Genomic DNA, 24,920 nt, shown 5'->3' on the forward strand with positions numbered 1-24,920 from the left:
GCTTAATTTCAAATTGAAACTCGAAGGCATGACATACATTATACTGCAGAATTGTAGAAAAATTATAGAAAAATTATATTCTGTTGTTATATATTTTTCTTTTATTTATTTAACTATTGTATGAAAGTTGAACAACATTGTATAGAAACTATATTTAAGTTGTATGATATTATAGTTGTATATAACTGAGTAAAAATAATGTATGAAAATTATAGATAAGTTGTATAGTATATAATTAGTTGTATGAAATTTATTTTTACTATATATAAATCAGATACAAAATATACAAAAGACATAGTATATAAAATTTGTATTTAAGTTGTATGTTATTGTAATTGTATTTAAATGGCTGAAAATAATGTGTGAAAGTTATAGATAAGTTGTAGATATATTGTATAATATATAATTAGTTGTATGAAATTTATTTTTACTATGTATAAATAAGATACAAAATATACAAAAGACATATTATATAAAAATTATATCTAAGTGATATTATATTGTAGTTGTATATAACTAGGAGGTGAGAGAGGCTTTGGCAAAGGTGTCTTCGTCGCGTGTTATCAGGAATGAAGAATAATACCACTGGTTCCTATAGAGTTGGCAAACGTTAAAATTCCAGCTTTAGGAATCCCTGCGACTTTCTCACGCCTTTGAACGCAACAGGTGAACTAGTTGCCCGTACCCAAAAAAATTTTAATCAAAATGCAGACAAAATTGGCTCTTTGTCCTCCATATCTACTCCAGATTTAAAGTAAAAAATATATATTAAAGTTTTGTTTTATTAATTAATGTTTTGATTGTACCAATCTCAAACCAACTTAAGAAGCGTAGGAGCTTAATATAAATTAAATTTTGGACTAACTAATTAAAGATTTAATTTTTTATGCTACTGCATCATTGTTTTATTGTGAATAACCACTCTAGCCTGAAAGTAACGCCTATTATCATTAACTGTTTGTTTGAAAAAGAGTTAGTGTGCCAAGATAGAGTTTAAAATAATTGTTGATGGGTATCTTGTCCATTTTTTAGTGGATTGTTGCTAAAAAGAGTGGCAATTATTTGCTTTCTGTTTGGTATTGTATGGAAGTATCTGACTTTTAATTTGTATTGTAGGAATTCGAGAAAATGAAGGAGAAAGACAGAATCTCGAGAGAAGAGAGGAGAGAGGAGGGAAAAAAAAGGAAAAGGGTGTAACTAAATCCCTTAATTGAAGGCACTAAAATTGGATTGGGAGCCTTTTAAGGTGGAAAGTATATATTTTGTAAACAAAACTTGTGTAGGTAGGGTAATTTAGTAAACATGAACATTTAGGGTAATAAAGTTTCCAATAGTGTATAAGAATGAAAAAATCCCTTAAAATTTTGAGGGGCTATAGAGGGTAGTTTTCTCTTCTCTAAGTCTTAGGTGTTTGGTTTCCACTTTATTGCCTAATTGACCATGTATTCAAATGGAAGACAGGAGTTGCATTTTAACCATTCAGTTCGAGTTAATTCAAGGTTATGTTATTTGTTGTTTAGGTGAAGACCAACCAATCAACTTTTAATTTAGGCACTAGTTCATCTTCATTTACATAATTTCAGTCAGAAGAATGGATTTCAACATCAAAAGATCCACAACATCCTGCATACATATGTACTGGAGAGCCAAGCAATTATAATGTTTGTTTATTAACCAGGGACTTGCTATCGGTGCTTCTTCATCCTTTTCGCTAAAGGTCTATCCGAAACAATCTCTCTACACGTCCAGGGTAGGGGTAAGGCTGCGTATATACTGCCCTCCCCAGACCCCACTTGTGGAATTACACTGGGTTGTTGTTTATTAACCAGGGAGGAGTTTCAATGGAACATGCCACAAACTATGCTGTTGACTAAGTTATACAAGAAGAATAGTATATCATAATGGCCAAAAAAAGTTGGAATTTCACCAATGTTGGCACCTCTTTCTTTCTTCAGTTCAACAGTTTGAGATGTATGGACATACATTTCAAGAAACAGTGAGTTTTCCGCAATCGTAGTTAGCCATTCTGAGTGTAACTGCTATAGTGACTCCAGCCAAAAAGCGTTCTCTTAAGAAACTGATTACCTTGCTACCACTCTCTTGTATAAAACCAGATAAATAAGCAGCACTGATGAATGTAAAACTCCTCCATCTCCTCCCTTTAGCATACTTTTCAAGTCCTTTTTTGATCTTTATAAATTCCTCCTCGTCCTCGTCCTCATCTTCTTGTTCAACTCCTCTATCTGTTATCGGTTTCACCAAAGCTTCTCTGAGGCATTTTGCAATAACAACACTGTCTTCTAAGGCAGAACATCCACCTTGACCAAGGTCTGGAGTCATGGGATGAAGTGCATCACCTACTACGCAAATGTTATTCTTCAAAATATTCCCCAGCAAAACATTCCACGGCAATCTCAATTTCAGCTGAGCGCAAGATATACAGTCTAGCGTTGTTCTCTCTACAACGGCGAAGAGTTCTTTAGACACATTACTGGCCTTGTTCAACACAAATTGCTTCAGTTTAAGTGAATCTTGTTCTGCATTTCCATCAACTGCAGTCCAATTAAAAGGGAACAATTAAACATGTTTAGATTGATATTCTGTAATGAGAAACACAAGTTCTTAACATCACCAAATTAGAATAATCTGTTTGCAAAATAACAGTATGTATGAGCTTTGCTCACAATGGATAGCAGATGGTGTGAATGTGCAAAACTAATACAAACTCTTCTCATCACTAGGAAGAAAGCCAAACCGAAGTCCACCTCCAAAAAATGCATGGAACTTAGGCTGATAACCATGTTTGTCCGGATACTCAACGAACCCTCTAATTGCAGATCTCCCAGAATAAACAGGTTTCTGAAGCCCAAGCCAGTTTGCCACCACAGAATTGACTCCATCACACCCAATTAAGGCCTTAATTGAAGATTGTCATAGTTAGTCATATCAGACTACAATAAGGAATTTTATATTTGAAGCTTCAATACGTATAAGGATTCCAAGGTTGAAGAAAAAGCGATCTTGGACCATAAGTGAAAGATTCCACAGAAAGATATACCTTAGCTCTAATAGTGGAACCATCTGCAAGATGTACCACTTTCATTGGTCCAGATTCTTCAATGGAAACAACCTTGGAAGAATATCTAATAGCGCCTTGAGGCAGTTCATTCGCTAATTTCTCCAACAGATCTTTCCTTCTCACGCAACGGCTTTCATAATCTATACTGAAACATGATATAGCTCGCCTTAGATGACTTTCTACTGACTTCAAAAACAGAAATTTTGGCAGAGGAATCAGTCCATCCGGTAGTTGAAGGAAGGCATACTCAACTCAACAAACAGATCTAAGAAACACATTGTCAGCCAAGAGAAACATTGTTCAAAGATGAACTTTCTTTTTCGTAATCATAGGGATTAGGACAATGAACCAAATCACTTCACCAATGAACAATCAGACAATTGGTATGCAGCATCCCCTGAATACGCGATGGTGCAGTGCATCCTATTCATACTTAAGACCTTTGTGACATATGTGATTGTTCTGTCCAAAGATGTCGTGAGATCGTCAAGGCTTATATGATAGTACACGGAGATTAAATACATTAGTTTTTCTTGTTATACTTACGTTACTTCGGTGTTTTTGAGTTAATTTTTATCATAGTTAGAGATTTGTATGTCTATGTAGATTGTGATACTATTTTAGAGGATTCCTAATTTGTCTTAAAACCTAGATTATCTAGTGTTAGAACAAAATGTACCTAAATAGAGGTGACGCATAAAAAGATTAATATAACCGACCCCAACTAATATGAGATTGATGTATAGTTGATCGATTGATTGAACAACTATACAAATAAATTAATCAGTTAAGCATTGAATATTTACCAGTTATCATCCACAAATGATACCTCCTTGATAGGTGCTCCTGAATCCGCAGAGAAACTTTTAATCCTGCAGCAATAGTTGATACTTGATAAAGAGTAAAACACAAGAAATCCCATGCAATTTGGACAATCAAATACTAGTGTAGTTAGTTGTGTGAATACAGCTTCGAGGGACTGATCGAGGATGGGCTTTTACTAATTGAGGAGAGCACTTATGTGATTGTACCTTGATCTAAAGGAATGCATTTTGCTATAGGATAAGATATGGTTAGAGTGTTTATGTGATTGTACAGAAGCGACGACAACAAACAACAACAATAATAATGAGGACTGGAAGAGCGACTAACAAGATCAGCAAATAAAGCCATTGCTCATTTTTGGTTTAGAAATGTTCTAAAACCAAACCAACCAAATCAGTTTAGCGTTTAACCCCTAAACAATGGGTTTTCGGTTTTGCAACATCAGCTTTGATTATGTGTTTGGTTTCTGATATCTGGAAATTTAATTTTGGCCTCCCTGTTTTCTATATGTTTAATTTTCCACATTTCAAAAACAATTATTTTTCTCTTTATCAGCTGTTTGAAATTACTGCTGGACAACCTCCCCCCCAACCCAATTCAATATATATTGATATAGAGACAATTTCTTTTGCTTTTCAGCTATCCGGAAAATAAATTTATTACTGAACTAAATAAAGGTGTTTAGTTGATTTTCCTGCTAATTTTAACCATATGAAATCGCTATAAAGTTAGGATTTCAGTGATATTTTTCCAAAAGGTTTTGACTGAAGTTTAAAAGACGAGACTTTCCCAAATCAGTTCTTCTATGACTAACTCCAATCAGGTATAATTGTTTTCTTCTGAGACCAACCTAAATTAATTTTTCCAACAACCAATTTAGAAACTGATCCGTATGCTATCGGATTATGTTGAATTCAATCAGATATCTCATAAGATTGAAATATAAGGGGAAACTCTTACCCAGTAATGGATAAGGAACTTTGTCTAAGAGAGTCTCCAATTCCCAGTGCATCCAAAGCTCTCCAGGCGTTAGTCCATAATGCCAGAGCAAATCCAGTCGCTCGCAACGAATCTGCTGATTCCAAGACAATACTCTGCAGCCCCACCCTACAAAACAAAGCATTTATGCAATTCGTCAAACATATTTGTGTAGACACAAACGACATTTGTAGAAAATGTTTTTGTGTACCAAGGTTTTTGATGGAATCCCACGTCGAAAATGGATGGGTTCCTTGGACTCTTTAAATGGCTTGGCCAGTCCTCACCCTTTCAGTGATGATGGAATCCCTCACCGACACCGGAGATGGATGGGTTCCTTGGACTCCTTATATAGCTCGGGCAATTCTCACCCTTTAAGCTAGCTTTTGGGATTGAGTTATGCCCGATTCTTATCAGGTTTCTCCGCCACTATATAGACACAACACTAACTCTCAACTCAACAAACATATGCAGTATAATACATGACACATTTTGCTACTGGTGAATTAAGTTTTTGAAGGTAGTGAATACACCTCTCAATATATACACAAACTTTTAAATTTGTCTAAGCCCCTTTTACATAACTCGTAGCTTATATGCCAGATCTGTGGTCGTCAAACAAGTACAGCTCCCAAAACTCAACATACTTATGCAGTAATATCTATGATAAGTTTTGCTAGAGTATATTCTTTCTTACCTGTGAAGTGCCAAACAAGTAGCAAAACCAGCTATGCCAGTACCCACAATTACAATGTTCTCTTCTCTCTCCATTTTTTTTTACTGAAGCTCTTCTTCCACTCTATGCTTTTGCTTCTTCCCAACTAGGAACTGTCCTCAAACTGAGTTTGTCTCCTTCATTAAAGGAAAGGGAAATCTGATCTTAATATAAGGCTATAAGCTTTAGGCAATCATTAAAATGGTCCCAAGAAGATGAAATGACATAGGCACATACTTCAGCAATTGAATTATAATAGTAATATTATAATTCCGACACCATGAATAATCTTCTGAGGTTCTTGGAGCCTAAGTAACGAGCCATGTTCTCCCAGATTAAAATAGTTTTCTGAAATTAAAAATCATTTCTTTTGGTTACAAAAAAAAAAAAAAAAAAAAAAAATGTTTTCTGAAAGCAAAACATTACTTTCTCAAAAGATAGATGGGTTATTTTTGTCGTTTTAAATAAACTAAAGCTAAGCTAAACTTTCTTCTACGTTGACCCACAACCTTATAAAAATTTGTATCATTTTGACTCTTCTTTATAGGTTACTTTTTCTCTCATTATCATGTTCAAACTTTTTCTATAGCTCCCTTTTATCCTATGCTAGTTATTAAAATTTACAATTACATTGTACTTCTTAGTACTGTGTTTATATTAGTTCTTCAAAACAAAAAACAAAACACGCTTGATATCATGCAGGTTGTTTCGGAATAATTTTATAATGTCATATGATGTAACTGAAATTAATAACGTGAACTGCTGATAGATAATTATGCAAAGTAAAAGGTTGCCTGATACAATTTTTGTTTAGAAAAATATCAATCCACACACAACTGTATTCTAATCACTTTTTACATGGATGGGACATTTTGTTAAACACCAGACTAATCTCAATTGCCATGCAACAAAATTGAGAAGATAATAAAAGCTGATGGCTGTAAGAAGCAGATACAGTAAACAGGGTATTATTGGCAGTCCTTGGGAATGAAGTCAACACTGAATACCTGACAAACATATAAAAGAATGTGCTGCTCGCTATTGAAATTACACTTGATCAAACACCTAACCTACTTGAAAAAACATGAAAGATCTTAAGGAAAACAAAAATGCTCACCACAAGGAGGGTGGTACTGAGTTCTAATGCTAGTCTACACTGATTACATTATCAAAATAACCTAAAGTTAATACGAACAAATGAAAGAAAAACGTTGAAAAAAAAGGAGCAGGCACTCATAGAACATAATCTCTGTGTTGCTTCCAAGTTTGACCAACTAAGCAGCAACATGGATTGGTGGCCCATTAGGTCTGAATCCACGTCCCCTGCCACGAGGTCCCCTGCCACGTCCACGGCCTACAGCAAAATAAACCCTTAGGAAGAGGAAGCATGGGATCAATAAATTACAGCAATAACTACTAGTTAACCTTCCACTTGTTAGAGTAGCATTTTCTTATGTCCACTCACAATTTCTTACACTACTTCAGTAATAATGAATTTTAAAACTCATCATGCACGAGGCACAGTTACGCTAGTGGTAAAGCTCCTCTAGTGGGAAATCACTGTTAACCCCTGTGCGGAGGGGGTGGGTGGGTGTAAAATATAATTATCATCTCTTCTGTCCATTCTATACCATTTTGCTCTGAGCAACACTCTCTATAACTGGAAGCTTATTGCACTTAACACAACTCCATTAGAGGGCAAAACCAAACAAGCTGGGGAAATTTATAAACATGAACACAAAGGTTGTTAAATTTTAAAAAGGGAAGAGTGAACCAGCATTAGAAATGTCTTAGAGGAGTTATTTTAATTACTCAGAGGAACATACAACTATGCAAAGGCATCGACACCTTACCTCGGCCCTGAACAGGTGCTTCTTGGATGTAGCCACCAGCATCTTGCTGAGTGTCCAGAGCACCACCATACCCTCCTCTTCCACGCCCACGGAAGTTCCGACCCCTGCCTCGACCCCTGCCCCTGCCGTAGCTCCGATTCCGATCATACCCTCCATCATCATACTCCGCAGGCATAAAGCCATTCCCTGAATAAGATGCAGCCAGAATGTCATGAATAACCATCCTCAGTTCACATGTATGTAAATATATTTGAACATAGAGTGGGGACAGAGAACTCCACATCAATCATCACCCACTTGGTGGGGCGGTCAGGATTTTGGTGAAAGCAATTATTAGGATAGCATAAAAAAATGCATCACATTTTGAATCAATATCATGGTTTTGTAGACATCATGGTGAAAGCAAGTATTAGGATAGCATAAAAAAAATGCATCACATTTTGAATCAATATCATGGTTTTGTAGACATTTCAACAGAAACAACAAACCCAGTATAATCCCATAAGTGGGGTTTGGGAAGGGTAGTGTGTACCTTCCTTACTCTTACCTTGAACGTAGAGAGGTGGTTTCCAACAGAACCCGGCTCAAGGATTTGTAGACATTTCTGAACTATGAAAAAAGCTACTCTCTTTGTTTCAAATTTATGTGAAGCTATTTGATTGGGCACGGAGTTCAAGAAAAAAAAGAAAAGACTTTCAAACTTGTGGTGTAAAATGAGGCATATATATGTGTGTGTGTATATATATTGCGTGACTATAAATCAATTGCATAAAGGTAAATGATTTTCAAATATGGAAATGGGTCATTACTAAAAAGGAAATAGGTTCGCATAAATTGAAACGGAGGAAGTATTACAATTGACACAACATGGTTTCTCCCCTACAAGCCATTTATGAACTAAAATTATTTCTTTGCATATAATGCTCCAACCTTATGACTTGAGAATTTGGCAGAGCATTTATTTAGTACTTACCACATCATTTCATAAAAAAAAAAAAAAATTAGAGAACAACTTCAAGAAAATTGAAAGGCTAGTTCAAGACACTTTGCAAAATTAAAATACTTCTAGCACTCCCTTTCCTCCCAAACCCCCTCTCTAACATAATTCTTAGTTGACTTGGTTCATCATTCTTTTTCTTTTTCTTTTTCTTTTTTTGATGGGTGACTTGGTTCCTCATTTTTTTCCTTTGTCCTTTTTTGATAAGTAAACTTATCAAAAAGGAAAAAAGTAAGGAATTGAGGAATTCTGTCAAAGTATCAACATCATATACATTTGACATCTTACACCAGTACTAACGTAAAGATACAATCTGCTACAAACAGATTGTATTTGATCTTCTACAAGCATTCCTTTCTTCCTTCAAAAATCCTTTGCTTTCTCTGCTTCCAGATCACCCACCAAACCAAATAGCTGCTGCACCTACTTGGTGCCACTTTCTAAAATACTTACCATACATTATCAAAAAAGAAATCAAGTAAACTAATTTAATTTCACCTTAAAAATTGCACTAATGGCATGCAGTTAGTGACTTGGTTCCTCATTCTTCTGCGGAAACCTTTGCATAATTGATTTATTCCCTTATAGATGAATCCTTTTATCACAAGCCATATATGACCTAATTCCTCACTATATAGTTTTACAAAAAAGAAGCATGTGCATTAAGACATGTTAATTTCAGCCTCAACTGATAAGTTGCACATACAAAGAGTATATACACGTTACTGATTAAAAAATATGCATACACTCAATTCCATATATCCCAAAAGAAAGACTTGCACAACCAGTGAACAACCAATGCCCCAATAGAATCAAACATGTTGTGTTCGCAGAGAAGTTGCCCTGACATGTGAGTGTAAATTTACATATCAGCAGAGTTTTTACAACAATAAAGCTCAACGACGTACCTGAATAACCTCTAGACCTTCCTCTTCCTCTACCACCACGACCTCTTCCTCGACCATTAGGTGATCCATCTAAAGATCATATATTACCAAATAAATTCCATTTTGTTTCACGTGTAACCAAATTCTTATTCATTTGCACAATATAACAAACCTCCTTCATAGTCAATGTCTGTAGACACCTTCACCTGGTCAGCTGGAATTGGAGGTTGGTACCTGCCAGCACAGAGCATAGCATGACACACAGATTTTGTAAGCCAATTAGCAATTGGTCTAAGTACAAAAAGTTTGACAACACGTCTTTATGCTTATACAATAAGCAGCAATCCAAATAAAGAAAGAAATATTTATGGCTCAGGAAATATTCAAGAACTGGCATATTCAGAACGGAAAATTTGACATAGTAGGTAAAACTGAAGATAACTAGAAAGTAGGCAGATAATTTCTATATGAACGTGCTTAAGTTCTTCAGAAATACTGCTTCTTTTCCAGGAAAATGGAATAGAAGTCGAAGATGCAAAGTCCGGGAATAATTGAAAAATTAAGAAGCTCACCCGATGTTATTCTTATCCAGCTCCTTTTTAGAAAGAGTAATTGTAATCATTGAGACATGCCTGGTTGTTTCAAGACTGCAGCACAAAAAAAAACATGTACGGATATAATTAAGTTAAATGAGGGAATGGTTAAGGCAGTAGAGAATAAGACAAAAGCTCCAAGGCATAGTTTCAGTAAGATCCTCTTACGGCAGGAGGCCTTCCTCAAGGGGTTCCCATGTATCAGTAATGTCTGTGGATGTAATTGAAGTAATTTGGTGAAGACCAACAATTCTCCTCTGCATTGGAACCATGCGATCGAATCCAAAAGTCTATTAGAGATCTAATATGCAACGATCAAATGAACTACAAAGGAAAAAGTAAGCATTGTCTACCTTAATCAATTCCACAATTGTCACAGTCTTGTTGATTGCCCTGCCCATGGCCTTGAACACAATCTCATCTGATGTGTTTTCCTGCAGATTTTGCATCGAAAGTAAGAACATCAAGTATCATAAGAGAGCAGTACACATGAATCATATTATCAATAGAGATATTAAAACAATCTCATGCAAATTATGCAGCAATATGCAAGGTGTAGAAAGCTAATTAGCTTTTAAACTTTTTAAGGTTGATGCTAATTCCCATGCCCCTTTTTCCAACAGCAAAAGGGGAAAGAAGAGAATCAGCAATAAGGCAATATCTTCCCTGGTAAGCCATCTAGAAATGAAAGGTCAAAGTAGGGGTATTCATGGTTCAAAAAAATCAAACATGCACTAAGTCGGCTTGTTAACTGCATAAACCAAATGAAACAAAAATATTGACAAACGGTTTCGTTTATTCTGTTTTTGTTTTTCATTATTGCCTTTTTATCAGTGCTAAGTACTTTTTTGACTTTGGTTAACTTGTCTGCGAAGAATGTGCTCTCTTGCATCTATTTGAAGATTCTAGGCAGTATTGGAGATAGAGCAAGATTTTAAAACTGAATAAACTTGTTAAAAGAAGAAGAAACACAAAATGTTAGCGTTACATGACTAGTGAGAAGCAAATTATTATCAAGAACATATTAGACATTCTGAATTTAGCTTACCTTAAGAGTATGAGGCCTCTTACTGAAGTTACCTTTAAAAGGTTAAACTCTAGTAGAGACCTAAAATTTAATAGGCTATATTCATGAGGAGGGGATAGATTCTTCTAATGTTAACATCAAAGTCCAAACTCCAAACCGTATCAACGTAAAGAACATGTCAGTTTTTTAAGTCAGTTTGAGTCGGTTTTCTGCTGCAGAACAGTTTTTAGCTTTCCATACCCATAGGGCAAAGTACTCATTATGGGACAATAACCTCACCCACCAAAATCCAATATAAAGTTCTTAGTATGGCAATAAAACCTCACTCACCAAAATCTAGCAGTCTCTTGGTAATGTAGTTTTCACCAAACTAATACTGCTCCAGATTTAAAAGTGCTTCTTTCTCTTCCTTTTCCTTTTCCTTCTTTTTGGGGTCCTTTTTGAAATTGATGGGCAGAAGCATTGTTTCTATAAGGCTTTGGCAATATATTCACTCTTCAGCAAACTAATTGGAGAAATTCATGATTTTCTTTTCTTGGTATTTCGAGAAACTGACGTACTGGACCTTAGGATAACTAGATAACTCAGAACTCAGAAGTAACTCAGAAGCTAGAGACATCAACAAATGGACAACCAAATCTATATTCTATACAAACTAACCTATCAACCATGTAAACTCACTGTTGCTAGCCTAACACCAAAAGAAACTGGAAAGCTAGAACAGAAGGATATAACAAAGAAAACATAAGATCTTTTTAGAGAAAAAACCTGCAACAGGCTCATTTCAAGACCATACACTGAAACCCACATTACAGAAAAAAGGAAAGCTAGGAACACTAATCAAAGTACGCAATAAAGAGTAAAAAGTAAGAAATTTATCAACGAAACTGGAAGCACGCTCATTTTAAGAGCAAATAATAAAAGCCCCATTCATATTATAACTAAGAAATCTCGGAGGAACAGTGCAAACTAGGTGGATGATGCCCCACCCCCTCTACCCTTATCCACTTAAATACCAGTCTTTGTCTATGGCAGCGTTCGAACTCGTGCCATGTGCCGAATCCACACATCACATGTTGCAATTTTACCACTAGAACAATGCCCTGGGGGCGTAAAAGCTGTATTATGAAAACTAAAAATAAAAGATAATTAACAGAACACAAACAGAAGCATGGAAAGCTAGGAACACTAGTTGAAGGATACCATAAAGAGCAAAAGGACAAGATTTTTATCAGAGAAATGCCTCAAGCAGGCTCATATCAAGGTTATGCAAGACTATAAAATGAAACCGTTTTGAAATATAGAAAAATATATAAATCGAGAGTGCAAACATAGAAGCATGGAAACATTAGAACACTAGCAGAATTATTCAATAAATAGCAAAAATTAAAAAATTTATCAGAGAAGCAGGCTAATTTCAAGACCGTAAATGAAACCAACATTATGAAAAATTATAGTATTGATAACAAAAGATTGTGAAACCCATTTCATTTCAAAACTTAATAATTTATCTTCTAAAACGGAACCCACATTATAAAGCAACACATTAAGAGCGCAATCACAGAAACACCTGAAGCTGGATATCTCAAGACCATAAAATGAAACCCACATTACAAAAAATTATGAGACAGAGATTATGAAACCCATTTCATTCCAATACTTAATAAGTTGACTTTTAATACGAAACCCAGATTATAAAAATAAACAAAAAACAACATTAAGAGGTCAGATATAGAAGCATGATAAGCAAAATAACTAGCATAACAATTTGAGTAAGACTTAAAAAGATAACATTTTTATCAAAGAAACACCTGAAGCAGGCTCATTTCTAGGCCACACTATGAAAACCACATTACGAAAGTCTATAAAATAGATTACTGGGAGATTATGATAACCCATTTCATTCCAATACTTAATAATTTGACTTTTAATATGAAACCACATTATTAAAAAACAAAAACAAAAGGAACCGAAACACAGCAGCATGGTAAGCAACATCATAGCACAAAACAATACGATAGATAAATAATTCTTTTAAGGAAAGAAAAGATTTTTATACCTGAAGCAAGGTCATAGCGTAGGTAATATAGCTTCTCATGCGGCCTTGGCTGGTGATACGAATCTCATTTGCATCAATGGGTGTTTCTACTCTTGGCTTTTCCACCTTCTGGTACCGATCCATCTATTATTAATAACAACAAATCAAGTCAAAAATCCAAAGAAGAAATTACTACTATTTCAGAAGAAAGAACACAAATTTGGAATTGTTAGGAGTGTAAAATGGAAGCTAGGGTTTGAGAGATGGGATCTGGAATACCTTTTGTTGTTGTTGAGAATAAGGATAAGATAGTAGGAGTTGTTCTTTGGCGAAGGAAGAGCAGTCTTGTTCGGCTTTGTTACGCCCCCTGACCGTTTACAGCGAGCGAACTTGGGGGGATTATTTATACTCCCGGTTTCTTAGCTGCCCTAACTGCATTCAACCGGTCTAATCGGTTTTTACTTGGGTTTTTCTTCTTTTCCTTTTTTTTTTTCCTTCGGTAGAGAAATGCTGCCTCCGTTCCAATTCATGTGAACCTGTTTGATTGGTACGAAGTTTAAGAAAAAAAAAAAAAAAAATTATGATCCTAAACATGTTAGAATAGGGTCCAGAGTACTTATATGGTTATAAAAACTTCTCATTAAGGGTAAAATTAAAAAGTTAAGCTAAATTATTTCCAAATTTAAAAAGGGGTCATTCCGGTTAGAATGGACCAAAAAGTAAATACGTTCACCCAAACTGGAACGCAGGGAGTATTAACTTTTAAAATTGTAACCTTAAGAAACATAGTAGTATAATATTTGCGTGGCTTTAAAAACTCATTAAAAGTGAATTGAGATATTTAAATTATATATTTTTTTAATATTTATTTTGGTTCGTGAAAGACTATTTGATATTTGTTTTTTTTAAAGAACAGAGATGCATTTGTGTTCTGTTTTTAGAGAACTTCTCCAAATATTTTTATTCAAAGGGGAATCGTTAAAACTTGATATCATATGTTCTCAAATCTCAAGGTCCCTTTTCTTCTCATTTCCCCCCTCTTTTTGTTGTTCAAAAGGTGTTACAAGTTGGGGGAAAATATGGGGTTCACGTTTAAGTTTGGAAATAGTGAAAACAAAACCAAGTATAGATATTTATTAACCAAAACAATATTCTAATGGGGGAAGAAAATGTCTACTGCATTCGGGAAATATATAAAAGGACTATTCAAGAGTTGTTTTAGTACCGTTCGTTAGACGTGCAACCACATGATTTTATAATCCTACCATACTAAAGCTAGCAGGGACGAATGCAGCATACTGCATACGAGTGTCAGACTTCAACTGAACCTAGTAAATATTATTATATTGTATTTGTAAAATAATTTTGGAGAAGAAAAATAACTTATAAATAGAAATGTAGAAGAAACAGAATTTAATCCGAGTCCACTGAATTCACAGTGTTTTCTTAAGGAACTTAATCATCTCCTAGTACCCGAGGTTGTGGATTATTTCCTCCCATGATAGAACAAATTACACACTGGTGTAGCGGTGCTTCAAACCCCAGTGTTTCAGCGAACACAAATGACGGCAGCAAATCACACTTACGTTATTTGTTTTGTGTAAGAAAACAATGCAGAAAGGAAGAGGAGAACTCAGAAATTTCGTATGAAAAATCTAAGGGAATAATGTGCTATTTATAGCCAACATGTTGAGTTTAAACGAAGAGGTGTAGCTCTTCAGAAGGTTTGTCATGACTGTTCACGTAAAACTGCCATAACGTAAATGGCTATTTACGCAAAACAAAACGGAAATTTAAAACGTGTGTTACATCTCGTACTTTAATATTAGGATAAGTCATAGTAATCCCTATGAGCTTGAAGGGATTAATATCATTCATGAGATTATAGAGGATTTGTGACTATGTTATTATAAGACCCCGTAAGTTTAACAACATTGATACCGTTAGATATATTTTGATATGGTATTTATTTTGAGTGAGACATTTATTGTAGAAAAAAGTTTGAAAAATATGATTTTATATAGTTATTAATATTGCTACTTCTGGATATGCTTTAAATTATACACATAATATAAGAAAGTTTATGAGATTTTCTTTATTGTAAAGATAGAAATTATTTTTCTCACAAGAAAAGAAGGTTATCTTTTACCATTTTAAGAATTAAGCGTACGAAAACTTGTACTCTTTATATGAGATTAAGAAAATTATAAGTTGAGAAAATATATGTATTTTTTTTACATGAATATTTTAATGAAATAATAATATATTTATTTATTTATATGGTACCACATGACCATGATAGTAGGGTACATAAAGTGTATTAAAAATAGATAATATTTTAAGTAATTGGAGATAATTTTTAATTATATGAATAATTTATTAATTAATAGATAAGTATTGTGTGGGCATCAATCCACGTGTAACTAGACATGCAACTCGCTAATTTAATTGTTCGCTATGTATTGAGCTTGTGCCACCTATACTTGATTGTTTATTACGTGGGGCTATTTTGTTCATTTTGTGAACATAAGACATTCTAATTAGTGCAAGTAGAGACTTAATAGATAATATATTTATATAGTGTCTTAGAGGGTTACCATTACAAGGAGTTAGTATATTATTATTTTTTAATTTTTTTTCATTGTAGAACTCCGCAAAAAAATTTCTTTGATTAAGCTTTGAATTGGGATTATTTTGTAGCACGAACGATGTTTTAAATGAAGCTCTTTTTCTCGTTTTCTCCATGTACTTGTGGGAAGGTGAGACATGGAAATGGAGGTGGAGTTACGGTCAAAACTGATTTCAGTTGTAACACTGACTCTATTGCAGCTTTCTCTTTCAATATTTCAATCTATATTTGGTAAACTAGATGATGATTGGCTCGTGCAGTAATTACAACATCGTCTTTCATCTATTTTTAAGGAGATTGTTCATGGATACAAGTAGAAATTTGGCGACAAAGGTATGTTAAGGCTATCCCGTCTTTCTTTTAGCATGATCCAAGTAACGATACGTAAACATAATAATATTTCATAAGTGGTTCTACTCTTAGAAGTTAAGGATGTCTATGTTATTCATTCCTGTAAAGTAATATTCAAGCATGTCTAAGTATGTATCTAGTTCCCTATTGAGGTATTTGATAAAGATGTTAATGTATATAATATAGTAATACATGCATCTTCATGCATATGCATTTACCACTGTGCTACGGCCGGTCGGGCAGTCATGTATTTATCATTGTACTACGACCGGTTGGGCAATTATATATTTACCACCGTGCTACGGCCGGTTGGGCAGTCATGCATATTCATTTATCATCGTACGACGGCCGGTCGGACAGTTACCACCGGTTGGGAAGTTATGTATCATTATTTACCACCGGTTGGGCAGTCATACATTTACCACCGTGCAATGGTCGGTCGGGCAGTTACCACTGATCAGTTGGGCAGTCATGCATCATATGATATGGATAAAAGAAATAGTCTCAAAGAGAAGCATTATATGTGTAAGTATAATAAGTATGCATATACGGTGACACTTCATAGATTCAGGTTAATTCTTATATGTCTTTAATTAATGTTGACTTATTGTTATGTTTCAGTTTCTTCCTTACATACTCAGTACATTATTCGTACTGACATCCTTTTGTTGGGGACGCTGCATTCATGCCTGCAGGTATAGGTAATCAGTTTGACGAGCCCTCATGGTAGACAAGGTTAGCGTTCAGCAAAGGACCGGTAAGACTCCACCTCTTTTGGAGTGCAGCCGAGTCTATAAGTCATCGTGTCAGAGTTTTAGCGACGGACTTATGGGTAGGTCGGTACCTTGCCCATTTGATGTCAAATAATTTTAAAGGCTTTGTAGACAGAGGTTCATTTTGTACAATATATCAGAGGCCTTGACGGCCCATATGTATTCATGTTTTAAGAAAAATGGTTCAGTGGTACAATGTTTTCCACTTACAGTTGTACATTATGAGTTATGGCTATGTTGGCTCATGATAGTTACGAAAGGAATGAGCTCAGCTAACTCAGCCTATGTATGTTCTAGTTTTGGTCGAATGATCATGAGTTAAAGAGTGGTTCGCTCGGGCCAGTGCGACACCGAGTGCCAACCACACCTCCCCAGATTTGGGGCGTGACAACACGAAGGAGAATTAATTTTCCATTAAAAAATGGATAATTTGGATTGAATAATATTATGGTAATTTTTAATATTAACAAATAAATTTGGTTCAAAAAATTAATCAATCAATCGATCATTTGACCAATCCTAATCTAAATCCGAAGACGAAGCCGAGACGAGCGAGCGACAACGACTACGGCGTGAGGCTTGCCTTCTTCTTAACTCTTTAAGAGCTAGAAGAAGAGCAATTATATATATACCCATCAAAAGTCTTTTCCTCCTCCAATATGGGACAATGTATCATTCATCCTCTTTTAAGCTAAAATAAGCTTAAAACCCCAACAATCTCCCACATGAATGGGGAATGGATATATCATGGAAATATACATGAAAACTGTGTGATTCGCAAGCAAGGATTAATCGCATCTGGATAAGTAGGTTTTCCTTTGAACTTTCCGTAGTGAACTTATGTCGGATATACTCGATCAATCGATAAATTTGATATTTTTGAACCGTCGAACTTTAGTGTATACTTATACAAACATAAGTCACACAATCAACCCTTAACCGTCTTTGATTCTCATTGTTGTGTTCGTTTCAGCTATGAACACTGCCTGGTTTCATAAGTGCATAGAGAACTGGCCTTACAAAATTCTCCTTGAAGCGGCTAACACTTCACACTTACATAGGTGATTCCTAAACATTTTATCTCGTAGATACACTATTTGATATACCCCGTATCAAATTTAGAAACCATTAAAAAGCCTTAACGTTTTATCCTTGGTACTGAACATTGTCATATCCCGAGAATGGACTAAGATTTTAGTTGACAATGTTGAACCGTCACTAATGACTTTGTTTGATTTCCTTGAACCTAGATCTTGGGATCTCTAGTCTTCTAGGTAGAGTTATCGCTAGAATGACTTGTCCTCGGCCATAGTCCCATTTCCCTAGATGATTTCTCAACTATCTCTCTAGTTAGGCCTTTCGTAAGTGGATCTGACACATTATCGCTTGAATTTACATAGTCAATCGTGATAATTCCTCTTGAGAGTAATTGCCTAACGATTTTATGTCTTCGTCGTATATGACGAGATTTACCGTTATACATAACGCTCCCAGCCCCTTCCAATTGCCGTTTGACTATCTCAATGTATGCATATTGGTGCCAACGGTTTGGGCCAAAATGGAATGTCTTCCAAGAAATTCCGGAGCCATTCAGCTTCTTCACCGACTTTATCTAAGGCTATGAACTCAGCCTCCATTGTAGAGCAGGCAATACAGGTTTATTTGGACGACTTCCAAGATATCACTCCTCCACCAATAGTGAATGCATATCCATTTGTGTACTTAGAATCAGTTGAACCGGTGATCCAATATGCATCACAATATCCCTCAATTACCGCATGATAATTACTGTAGTGCAAAGAAAAGTCCTGGGTATATTCTAAATATCCCAAAACTCGTTTCATTGCCATCCAATAAGATTGACATGGATTACACGTGTATCGACTCAATTTACTTATAGAAAAAGCTATATCTGGTCGTGTACAATTCATGATATACATTAAACATCCGAACACACGAGCATAATCCAATTGTGATATTCTTTGGCCTTTGTTCTTTGTTAGTGCAAGATTCACGTCAATTGGAGTCTTTGCAACTTTAAAATCTAAGTACTTGAATTTCCAAGTACTATCTTAATATAATGAGATTGTGACAATGCCAGACCTTGAGGAGTCTTATGGATCTTAATGCCCAGAATTAAATCAGCAACTCCCAAGTCCTTCATATCAAACTTGCTAGTTAGAATACGCTTAGTCGCATTTATGTTGGCAATGTCATTACTCATTATATCATCCACATACAAGCAAACAACGACTATGTGATTTGCAACATTTTTAATGTACACTCATTTATCACATTTATTTATCTTAAAACTATTTGACAAAATTAGTTGGTCAAATCTCGCACGCCATTGTTTGGGTGTTTTAGTCCGTAAAGGGACTTAACAAGTCTACATACCATCTTTTCTTTACCTGGAACCACAAACCCTTTAGGTTGTTCCATGTAGATTTCTTCCTCCAAATCTCCATTTAAGATGGTCGTGTTAACGTCCATTTGATGAATTTCAAGACCATGAACTGCAACTAATGCTACTAACGTTCGTATGGATTAATTCTTGTAACTGGATAGTATGTATCAAAATAGTCAAGACTTTCTCGTTGTCTATACCCTTTGACCACAAGTCTTGCCTTATATTTATCAATAGTGCCATCATCTTTCATTTTCCTCTTAAAATTCACTAGTATTAGTACCCGCGCGATGCGCGGACAAATCATTTCAAATTGCGATGTATGTTGTTTGAATCATGTACAAATAACCTTAATATATATATATATAAATTATGTACAAATAACCTTAAAATATATATCTCTCATATAAAAATTATATAACATGAGAATTTAATTATGAAGCAGGATATGAAATTATTGATCAAATCTCGTAGTAGACAACCAATCTTTTTAACATATATTTGTAGCAACCTAACCCCTTGATTTTAGTACTTGCATTTCGTTCCGTTGTCGATATTAAAGAATACTAAACATGTCATATTGTGATCTGTCTTGTTCGAGCACATTAGATCATATTATTTTAACAAAATTCTTACAATCACTTTATTTTTATTAGGAAAGTCAAATATGTCTTATTCATCACATCATTTTTACATAAATTCTTTTTTTTTGTTCTTTTCTTATAGTTATATTATTTAATATTTCATATTATCATAATATCATATAATTTTTTGTTAGCTTATGACTAAATTAATATCTTGCTTATTATCCTTTTAATAGTATATGATAAAAATAAATGTTTTATTCTCGAAATTTGATATATTTTTATGCTTTTATCCTCTTATTCATAATATTTTAATCATTTAAATTTGCCAATAATATTTTTAAATATAATTTAATTAATTGATTTTATATATATTAAAATTAATTTAAAGTATAAGTATCCTCACACTACTTCTATTTTCTTTTTAATATACATTCTCTTCCCTACTATAAATGTTAACTAGTTTTATATTAATATTTTACCTATAACCAAAATAATGTCATATTTTGTTTTAAATTGTAACTTTTAATTAGTCTAAAATATTAATACATAAGTTATTTGATTATCATATTCCAAATGTATTGAGTTCTCTTATAATTAATTTCATATTAGATGCAGTTAAATTTTCTTTCTTTTTAGCTATAAGATAAAATTTAATTTTAATTTTCATTATTAAGATTACCAATATTAGAAATTTATTTTGTATTTTTAAAAATTTATTTAATCATAGAAAAAAACTTTCTTAATTTTATGAACACATTATTTCTAAATATTGTAATAATATTTTTACTATTATTTTAATTCTTTACGTAATATTTTTTTTAAAAAAATTCATCTCAAACTCAAATAATTCTTATCATTTTATTTTCTAAACTGAACCACATTTTCAAAAAATTATGCTATGCATTCAAACTCAAACTAACTATACTCGATTCAGATATTAATCATAAGTCCAAAATATTAATATATAAGTTATTTGATTATCATGTTCCAAATGTATTAAGTTCTCTTATAATTAATTTTGTATTAGATGCAGTTAAATTTTTGTTCTTTTTTAGCTATAAGATAAAATTTAATTTTTAATTTTCATTATTAAGGTTACCAATATTAGAAATTTATTTTGTATTTTTAAAAGTTTATTTATTCATAGGAAAAAACATTCTTAATTTTTATCACATTATTTCTAAATATTGTAATAATATTTTTACTGTCATTTTAATCCTTTATGTAATATTTTCAAAAAAAAATCTCATCTCAAACTCAAATAATTCTTATCATTTTATTTTCTAAATTGGACCGCATTTTCAAATCATTATGCTATGCATTCAAACTCAAACTAACTGCACTCGATTCAGATATTAATCACAGAAAAATATTTTCTTAATTGTTTGAACATATTATATCTAAATGTTGTAGTAATATTTTCACTGTCATTTTACTTCTTTACATAAATTTTTTTTCTTTTTTATTTTAAGATACAAATTTAATTTTTATAAAATTACCTATATTAGAAATTTATTTTATAATTTAAAATGTTATTTTATTATTGTTTTATTTTTTATAAATAAGACTTCAATTTCGTGGTATTATTCATAATTTGAGCATTTGCAGCATAGTTTTAAGAACTTTCTAATCTCAAATTCAAATAGTCTTTTCTTTTCATTTCTAATAGTAAATTTCTAATAAGTTAACATAATTTTCCTATTTTTTAATCTAATATATAGTCTTATTATGTTTTATGTGGCTTTTCATTAACTCATAACTTTATTGAATATCATTCTCAACTACTTTTCTTTAATAATATAAGATAAATATATAATCTTTTAATTATAAAATAAATATTTATTTTGTTTTAAAATTATTGCTCGAAAATTTTAAATTATTTAAAATTTAATAATATTTTTAAGTATTGTATATTTACTTTATTTTATTTTCTAAACTTATGATTTATAAATGTCCTTATATTATCTCTAATTTATTTTTGTTGTTCAATATTTTTAGTTTTTGATTTTACTATATTAGACTTGAGTTATGTGGACTTATATTATGACTTTTCTTATCATAATATAAAAAACTTTCTCATCTCAAATTTAAATAAGTTTTACACTTTTTCCTATGATAAAAAATCTTAGTTTTTTTTCTATTTATTCTTTATTATTGATTTTATATTATTCAATACCTAATATTATTACATTGTCATGTGAATTTTTATTAGCCTGTTTGAATTTAATATCTATTTTTACCACACTCATTCTAATATAATATAGATAAAAATTAAAATACTTTCTCATCTCAAATTCAAATAATTTTTATCATTCTATTTTCTTAATTGGACCATATTTTCAAAAAATTATGGTATGCTTTCAAACTTAAACTAACTAAACTCAATTCAAATATTAATCATAGAAAAATATTTTCTTAATTGTTTGAACACATTATATCTAAATGTTGTAGTAATATTTACGTATAAAATATTCGTTTGCACGATTTATCAATATTAATATGAATTTATTTTTCTCGTTATTAAAATATCTTTTGCTGATTATTTTTTTTCTTACCTTATAATTAATTTGTATACTTTATGTAAGATCTTATTTTATTGCTTGAATTTATTTAGTTTTTAAACTCAATAAATCTTTAATATCTTAAGTAATTTTTAGTTTTATTTTATATTTTAACTTACTCCAAAGTATAAATAGTCATAGGTTATCTCAATTCACGTCTTCATATATATATATATATATTCTATTATAGTTTTTAATTAATTTTTCACCTCCATATTTCTAGCTAACATAGAAGAAAATCTATGAGTGGATCAATATATAGATATAAATATAGATATTGATATATATATATATATATATATATATATATATATATATATATATATATATATATATATATATATATGTATGTATGTATGTATGTATGTATGTATGTATTAGAATTGTGTTTAGCTTAAGATTCATTAAAATACCTCCATTAATTATGTTTATATATATATTTCTAATTATTAATGTTGTCCTAAAATTGCCAAGTGGCTTCATTTTAGCTTGCCACTTGGCTTAACCACAATGCATACTACTCTCCTTTTAATATAATATAGATTTGACTCAAGTAAGTAAGAAAAAGCTGAAATTTTATTATTCTCAACGACCATTACATTCAGTTTGAAAAGGCCCTCAGTGAGGTAACTTTTTCCTATAAACATCTCATTCTTACTTATTACAACTTTATCAGATACAAAGACACACTTAAACCCGTTCTTAACAAGAAGTGCAGTAGAGATTACGTTCTTCCTAACTCGAGAATATGAAGGACGTTGTTCAGAGTCACCACCTTGCTAGAAGTCATTTTCAGAAATATCTTGCCACATCCTTCTATTTTGGCTGTTGCAGAATTTCCCATAGAAAGTGTCTCTTCGGGTCCAACGGGAGCATAAGTAGCAAACGCTTCTCCAACAGCACAAACATGGCGAGTTGCTATAGAATCAATCCACCATTCTTTAGGATTTTCCACCAGGTTGCATTCAGAAAGCATAACACACAAGTCGTCAATATCCTCCTGCTTTTCAACCATGATTGCTTGACCCCTTCTTCTTGTCTTTTCTTGGAGCATGACAATCTACAAATTTGTGCCCAGTTTTTCCACAGTTGTAGCAATTTCCTTTGAACCGCTTCTTGCTTTGGTTGTTTTTAGGTCCAGAAGCCTTCTTCCTCTTTCTATTATTTTGAGGAGCATCCTCAAAAATGTTTGCTCCCATTAATGTTGGGTTTCCACGACCTTTCTTTTCAGCAGCTTTGTTGTCCTCTCCGATTCTCCACCGAACAATGAAATCTTCAAGCGATATCTCCTTGCGTCTGTGTTTCAAGTAATTTTTGAAGTCCTTCCACAAAGGAGCCAATTTTTCAATATCACTGCAACTTGGAATGCTTCATTGATGACAAGGCCTTCAATGAAAATTCTATTAGTAATGATAATATAATTAATATTTTCAACATCAATATTAATTCGACTTATACCTTCAGCAAGAAGATCGTGAATAATCACTTGCAATTCCTTGACTTGGGTAATAACAGACTTGCTATCTACCATTTTGTAGTCCAAAAATTTAGCTGCAACGAATTTCTTCAACCCAGCATCTTCAGTTTTGTATTTCCTTTCAAGTGCATTCCACAATTCTTTTGACGTCTCCACATTACTATAGACGTTATACAGATCGTCCTCCAGTCCGCTAAGAATGTAATTCTTGCACAAAAAATCAGAATGCTTCCACGCCTCAGTCACGAGAAAGCTTCCATTGTTCGTCGGGCAGAACAGGAACATCTTCCTTAATGAACTTATGTAGACTTAAAGTCATCAAGTAGAAGAACATCTTGTGCTGCCACCGCTTGAAATCAATCCCGGAAATTTTTTCAGGTTTTTCTGTCGGTGCCGGTGCCAACGGCACTGTTGTTCGGCTTGTCGATGCATTGGCAGTCACCATAGGAACATTCTGGTTTCCATTCTCATTCGTCATTTCTGTAAAAGAATGACATAAACAAACATTTAATAAACGATGAAGTTTTTATATCTTCAAACTGAATAAAACTGGAGTAGAAAATCACGTAGATTTTAATCTTCATAGAGTAGAAAATCACTAGGATTTTAATCTCCGAATAACAGATAGTAAACCAAAATAGAATATACGTTAAAGTAAACAAATGGAGTAAAAGACCACGAAGGCTTTAATCTCCAAAATGAGATTAGAAAACCACAAAGGTTTTAGTATCCAGAACAGTGAGTATAACACAAATAGAAAATATTAAGTTCCTTAAGCTTGTTACTATACTGTATTTGTAAAATAATTCTGGAGAAGAAAAATAACGTTAAACATAAATGTAGAAGAAACATAATTTAATCCGAGCCCACTGAATTCACAGTATTTCCTTAAGGAACTTAATCCCCTCTTAATACCCGAGGTTGTGGATTATTTCCTCCCAGAATAGAACAAATTACACAAAACGGTACTTCAAACCCAGTGTTTCAGAGAACTCAAATGATAGCATCAAATCACACTTACGTTATTTGTTTTGTGTAAGAAAACAATGCTGAAAGGAAGCCAATATGTTGAGTTTAAACGAAGAGGTGCAACTCTTCAGAAGGTCTGTCCGAGCGAGCGAGCGACAACGACATCGCAAGGCT

At 33.0% G+C, this 24,920-nt stretch overlaps 2 protein-coding genes across 5 annotated transcripts; both read right to left on the bottom strand.

The window, feature by feature from the left end:
• Positions 1-1,639: 1,639 nt before the first annotated feature.
• LOC104221417 (monooxygenase 2-like) lies at positions 1,640-5,909 on the bottom strand. 4 transcript variants are annotated; one of them, XM_070155389.1, is made up of 7 exons: positions 5,835-5,904; positions 5,580-5,734; positions 4,865-5,011; positions 3,886-3,951; positions 3,059-3,224; positions 2,766-2,916; positions 1,640-2,552 (listed from the first exon to the last, which is right to left on the bottom strand). In XM_070155389.1, exons 2-7 carry the CDS (start codon positions 5,651-5,653, stop codon positions 1,987-1,989), a joined length of 1,170 nt encoding a protein of 389 aa, XP_070011490.1. In that variant the 5' UTR covers positions 5,654-5,734; positions 5,835-5,904; the 3' UTR covers positions 1,640-1,986. The 4 variants fall into 4 exon arrangements, with proteins under 4 accessions (XP_070011490.1, XP_070011491.1, XP_009770791.1 ...); XM_070155390.1 differs by having other exon boundaries at positions 3,059-3,219; positions 5,580-5,909; XM_009772489.2 differs by having other exon boundaries at positions 5,580-5,906.
• Positions 5,910-6,549: 640 nt separating this feature from the next.
• LOC104221418 (uncharacterized) lies at positions 6,550-13,359 on the bottom strand. The gene is made up of 9 exons (XM_009772490.2): positions 13,272-13,359; positions 13,014-13,136; positions 10,281-10,361; positions 10,096-10,184; positions 9,907-9,981; positions 9,507-9,568; positions 9,356-9,424; positions 7,451-7,636; positions 6,550-6,951 (listed from the first exon to the last, which is right to left on the bottom strand). Exons 2-9 carry the CDS (start codon positions 13,134-13,136, stop codon positions 6,872-6,874), a joined length of 765 nt encoding a protein of 254 aa, XP_009770792.1. The 5' UTR covers positions 13,272-13,359; the 3' UTR covers positions 6,550-6,871.
• Between the last annotated feature and the right edge of the window lie 11,561 nt (positions 13,360-24,920).

Source organism: Nicotiana sylvestris, chromosome 8, assembly GCF_000393655.2.
Source record: "Nicotiana sylvestris chromosome 8, ASM39365v2, whole genome shotgun sequence".
NCBI lineage: Eukaryota > Viridiplantae > Streptophyta > Magnoliopsida > Solanales > Solanaceae > Nicotiana > Nicotiana sylvestris.